Source organism: Cygnus olor, chromosome 24 (genome assembly GCF_009769625.2).
Source record: "Cygnus olor isolate bCygOlo1 chromosome 24, bCygOlo1.pri.v2, whole genome shotgun sequence".
In the NCBI taxonomy this organism is placed as follows: Eukaryota; Metazoa; Chordata; class Aves; order Anseriformes; family Anatidae; genus Cygnus; species Cygnus olor.
The window spans coordinates 6,628,107-6,633,814 of record NC_049192.1 but is presented as its reverse complement, the minus strand read 5'-3'; the positions used below and the strand labels follow the sequence as shown (position 1 = coordinate 6,633,814).

The following is a 5,708-nucleotide window of genomic DNA, read 5'->3' as shown; positions in this document are numbered from 1 at the left end:
ATGAAGCAGTAATTGTATGACACCTCCTTCATAATTCCTGCCTTTTTATCACAAATAAATGTGCAGCCACCATCTCTATATCATCAACACTTTATTCGTGTGTGAGCAAGGGATTCCTTATGAGAGAAGATCTCTTGCTGCTCCAAAAAATATGGTCGTGGTCTGGTTGAGTGATCAAACCACAGCACTGCTGGCATCACAGCGGTTTTAAACAGCCTTGGCCAGTCCAACACGGTTGTTGGCCCGGTCAAAGATGCTGTAGTACACTCTGATGAAGACATCTCCCAAGATCCAGAGGTCCGCAGAGGTGTTCTGGAAGCCACTGATACATGCTTCTTCATTGTTCTGCATTTGAGCAAGAGAAGGCAAATGGGAAAAATGTGGGTTAGTACCTTTTGTCAGGTTGCTCTGGAGGCCCATGGCCGTCCATCTGCTGTCCCCCACAGGAATGGGAGAGGCCAAAGTGATGAGAGCCATTGGAGAAAATAAAAGAACATGGAGACAGGCTCTCGGAAGCCGGGTACTCACTCCTTACCTGCTCAGTGTAAGCTGAGGCGGACACAGGATACTGAACCCCATTGATGACAAAGACAACATCAGGCATGGCAGAGATGTAGCTGCAATTCACATTGTACTGCAGGGAGCAGAGGAAAGAGGCTCTTAGGTAAGAAGCAACACATTCAGGTGGTGAGGAGGGAAGGTTTTTGATTTTTCTGGTAGAGTCTCATGGAGCTCTCTGTTGGAGGTGCCACTGCAGCAGGGCTGCTTTGCCATGAGCAGTGATGCTGTTTGCCTGTGTGTGGAAGCAGCCTTGGATCCAGGCTTGTGCCAGGCTGTCTCCAGGGCCAGCAGAGCAAGACACAGATGCTCTTACCTCTCCGTACGTGTTCTGCCTGGCCCCGACTGCGCTCTGGATGTCACTTATGTCAGAGGGTGGCCCAGCCACAAGGGACGTGCCCGTGTCAACGATGGCTTGGCAGCCACCACTGCACGCAATCTCCTGCCTGTTCACGATGATGCTGGCAGCAGGGAGGGAAGAACAAACAAGGGAGGGGCTGCTAGGCCTGCTGAGTCTTCATGACACTTTCAGACTTGTTCTATAAGAGTTAGAGCTAGGACAGCTTTCCTCTCCTTGAGCCCTCTGCTTCTTGGGGTTTGCAATGATGGCTGGTATCACAGCCCCATTGCATAAATGCAGACGGAGGCACCAAACAGCCAAAATCTGGGACCCAACCAAGCCCAGCAAAGTAAGTTGCTCTGCTCATCACCAGACACATCCCCAAGAGAAATAGGCCTTGTGTAAGAGAAGAACTAGGCTGTGTCCCAGCACAGAGCATCCCCAATTCAGATAGAAATTGCCAAAGTTCTGTGGGTTTTGGCTCCTTGGCTTTCTGCGCCACAATGTGCTAAATGCCAGTGGAAAGCCCACGATGTTCATGGGTCTCAGTTCTCTTCAGAAGCGATGGCTAGAAATGAACATAAATCAGCAGAGTCATTTCCTTACCTGTCCATGGAGATCTGCCAGTAACCCTGGTAAGAGACAGGAATCCAGTTGATGGAGCCAGTGAAATAAGCTTCATCGATTCCCCCGAAGATGACCACGCTCCCCATCGTCTCGCTGGATGATGCATAAAAGGAAAACACCACAGGGTTTGCCATGTCTCTTCAGTGCAGTTACCTTAGAACAAGGGGACCGTGAGTCCCGTGGGGGAAGGTGCTGCCCGTGATGCCGCAGTCACATCCTCTCCCCACCTCACTGCTGGGACTACAGCAGCGTGCTCCCCTGCCCTTAGGCATCATGGCACAAAGACAACAGCTGGATAGCAGCAGTGACAGTGGAGGAGCTGCAGTGACCAGCAAATGATCTGAACCAGACACATCTGCTACCTCCCCCAGCTGTCACAGCTGATGCATCTTACCGGGATAGATAAACCGAAAAGAGGTTCTGCTCCAGCAAGCTCTCATTCACCAAGTTATCAAAGACTGGAGTGATCCCATCAGCAGCCAGACTTGGGTAGCCCAGTCCCAGGATCCCATCAAATGTAACATGAACAAAGAATTGGCCGGGCTCTGTGGTGCTCAAGCCAAAGAGCTGGTTGGTGTCCACCAGTGATGCAACCTAGGGATGGGGATGACAGTTAGTTGGATCAGGCATTGCAATATGGGTGTGAATTTGGTGGAGAAGGCACAGAGGAACCCTCTGAGATGCCATTGTGACACTCACAGTGACAGTGTCGCAGCCCACGATGCCCTCCATGTCACCAGTGCCATAGTGAATGGAGAGGTTCTGCCCTGTGCTTTTGTAGGTGGAGGACTGCGATGGGTTAAACATCTGATGGCTCTCTAGAAGGTAAGTGGGAAACCAAAAATGAAGATTTTCAGGAAGGCTGAGCCATCAAGAAAGCGTGGGAGTAAGAACCCTGCTGAATTGCTATTTAGACCTGCCATTTATTACTTGTGCTGCAGGAACAATTTAGCTGTAAACATTTGCCATACGTTACAGCTGCTTCTCCAGCATCCTAATGCCAGGGATCTGCAGGATATTCCATCTCCCCTTTGGGACAGATGGGGAAACTGAGGCACCGAGCCCTAGGAGTATCACCCTGTGGAGTACAGCACTGCGTAGGTGTTACATCCCAAATACTCATCCCAGCATGTTCCGCAGAGTTGACGGGACCCAGCACCATGGGGTCTGCTCATTGTACTGGCTAGGGGGCCCGTGGTCTCCCTGCAGTTTCACCACAAAATTTGGGCTTGATTCTGCAGAGATAAGCCCACGGTGTGCTGTTGGATCCCAACTCTGGCAAAATGGGGAGCCCTGTCTGGTGATACTTACGGCAAGCTGGGCTGGCACAGGAGATGGAGGGAACCCAGAGGTTGGAGGAGCCGGTGTCGAAGACCACTGTGAAGTCCTGCGGTGGGGTGCCAATGGAGATGGTCCCGTAGTACTCCATCTACATGGCAGCAGGACAAAAGGATGCTTTCAGGGCATGAACCCAGGCCTGGAACTGCCCCAGACCCACTTGTAGCTTTTGTGGTCCCCTTCTGCACATGCATGGGACTCATGGGACTCAGAGCTGCTGAGGAGGTATTTCAGAGTCCAGGCTCTGTCCAGGGCCAACAGTATGGGTGGGAAGGGGCAAAGGAAGTGAGCTGAAGGCTTTGGGGGAAAAAATATCAGGTTTGGCCCGCACATGGCACAGACACAGGGATGGGCATCCCACAAACCACCCCAGGGCTGCACTACTGTGGGTCAAAGCCAGCACTCACATCCAGGGTGTTCAGCAGGGGCTCGGCAACCACATCAATCAGATTGGGAAAAGCGTGCGGAAATTTCGTGCCGATGTCATAGCGGTGGTGTTGGAAGAAGTGGCGCAGCAACCCCTTCTCCCGGAGGATCTCTCTCAGTTTCTTCCCCCTTTCCAAGGGCAGCCTGGCACAAGAAACAAGAAAAACAGAGTTAGCCAGGAGCTCACTGCCTGCAGCTCCTGCAAGCAGCATTTGACAGCGTCACCGTTGGTGCTGAAGCCCATCATGATGCTGTGGGGACTTACTTGCTGAAGCCCTCAGAGAGGGCAAGGACCACGCACAGAAGGACCAGGGATTGCATCGTGCCGGGGCTGAGGGGGCAAACGTCCTGTGGCTTATATAGTCCCAGCGCTCTCTGGCTTTGGTGCCAAGGGCGGCTGGGACTGCCACAGAACCATCCCCTCCCTGGTGGGCACGCAGCCAAGACCCCCCCGGTGACACCCAGGGACTGGAGCCCATGGCAAACAACACCCAATGTCATTACGTCACCCAGCAGGGGGGTGACGGCCAGGTGCTCTGTGCCAAATTCCTACAACCCCTGTGCTCCCCCTCCCTGACCCCCTCATCCTTTTAGCACCCCAAATCCTTCATCCTGACAAGGATCTGCACATTGTAGGCATCAAAATTAGCCATCGCTTTACACCTGGGCATCCAAAACGCAAGCAATAGTGGGTCCCCAGCTTCATGCTTCCCTGCCCCCACTTTAGGGGGGATCTGTCCCTGGTAGGAACAGAGAAGGGGGTCCCACTGGGTGCCACCATGTGCGTACAGTGTGGGGACGTGGGCGTCTGGGCTGTGCGCACGTTTTGGCCCTCCGCCACCTGCTGTTATCTGCAGAACTGATTAGTTAAGTCATATGCAAACAGGCTACGGGAAAGGTGACCCCGCAGCATGCTGACCCCTCTCTATGTGCTGTGTGCCCAGCGATACAGGGACCATTAAACCAAGATTAAAAGCCTAATGAGCACCCTGCTATCAGCAACACCAACAATCGCTAAAGGCATTGGCTCACCTTTTGCAGTTGGCCAAGAGGGGAGCACAAGAGAGCTCGGCTGGAGGACGGAGGATGCAGGGCGATGCTGTACCCCGCGGGATAAGGAGCTTCATATCAGCTCGGTGCTGGCGGCTTCTGTTTGAGTACCTCCAGGCCCCAAAATCTAGAGGCAGCCACCAGCATCGCAGCAGGGTGTAGGGTTTCTCTGACGACAGTGTGGAAAAGCCGTCATGTTCCTTTTACGTTTGTCATTGGAATCCCCTCTCAGACTTTTCACTGCCTGGGTTAGAAGTGATGCTGAGCGCCCCTGAACTGCTGGGAAGGTCCCCTCCCACCGCTGCAGGGTAAGGCAGCTTTCTGCAATGGGCCCTGCTTTTGTAATAGAGTAAAGCAAGAATTAATAGTGATTTCTTTGGCAGCATTGTGGGAACCAGCTGAAATTGTCCTGTTGATTAGTACAGAATTGGGAACGGGCTGGGCTGCACTGGATGGAAAAACAGCCCCTGCCTGCTCCAGGGGTCCGTCCAGCTTTGGTCTCACACAAGGAAAGCCCCTTCCCATCTGGTCAGACCCACCATGGCACATGCCAGAAACCACCCTGGGAAACAAAATCTCTCTCCAACTGAAGCCCTCAAAATCCACGCTCAACCCTGCCTATACCAAATTGGCTTCTCGAGGGCTGCTGTTGGAGTTAGGGCTGTCCCAGTGCCATCCAAAGAAGGGGTTGCAAGACCCAAACTGCAGCCCACAAAGGGCATCTGATCTGAAGCCCCAGTGAGCACCACGGTTTTGTCTTGCAGAGCCATGCCCCATGCCGCAAAAAACATGGCCCCATCCAACTGCCAGGAGCAGCAAACTGCTCCAGGGCACCACGAGTTGCTGAAGGGAGAGCTTTGTGGTGGGAGCAATGCTGCATTCCCAGACTTGAAAGAGAAATTCAAGTAGCAGGAGGCTTGATTTATTCTTGCTGTAAAAGCAGGGTGAATTTGATGTAGATTTTAGGGGGAAATTGCACGATGCTCTTTAGTAACCACATTGCGGTTACGTCGGGTGTTGAACATCCAGCCCTGGGAGCGAGCATCCCCTGGGCACGGCGCCGGCGCTGCGGTGCGGCCACAAGCCGTTTGCTGCTGGGCGCGGTTCACCTTGAAGCCAGGACATTGCAGGGAGGACGTCCCAGCGGGCAAGGGGGGTGCTCGGCACCGCGCTGCGGTGGGAAACGAGCATGTGAGAGGCAAACAGCCACCAGTGCTCCAGGTTAAGGGCTGTGTCAGCTTTTCCCCACGTCCCACGGGAGGACATGAGCTTTTGCTTCGCTACATATGTTTTATCCCCTCTGGAGCGTGCACAGAGATTTTCTTGCATGGCAGCTCTTAGGATGAAAAAATGCAGGGGGGAGACTTGC

General features: G+C 53.4%; 1 protein-coding gene across 1 annotated transcript; it reads right to left on the bottom strand.

The window, feature by feature from the left end:
* Positions 1 to 207: 207 nt before the first annotated feature.
* On the bottom strand, positions 208 to 3,610 carry LOC121059387 (embryonic pepsinogen). The gene is made up of 9 exons (XM_040536183.1): positions 3,555 to 3,610; positions 3,271 to 3,433; positions 2,837 to 2,954; positions 2,225 to 2,343; positions 1,920 to 2,119; positions 1,505 to 1,618; positions 875 to 1,019; positions 536 to 634; positions 208 to 345 (listed from the first exon to the last, which is right to left on the bottom strand). Exons 1-9 carry the CDS (start codon positions 3,608 to 3,610, stop codon positions 208 to 210), a joined length of 1,152 nt encoding a protein of 383 aa, XP_040392117.1.
* Between the last annotated feature and the right edge of the window lie 2,098 nt (positions 3,611 to 5,708).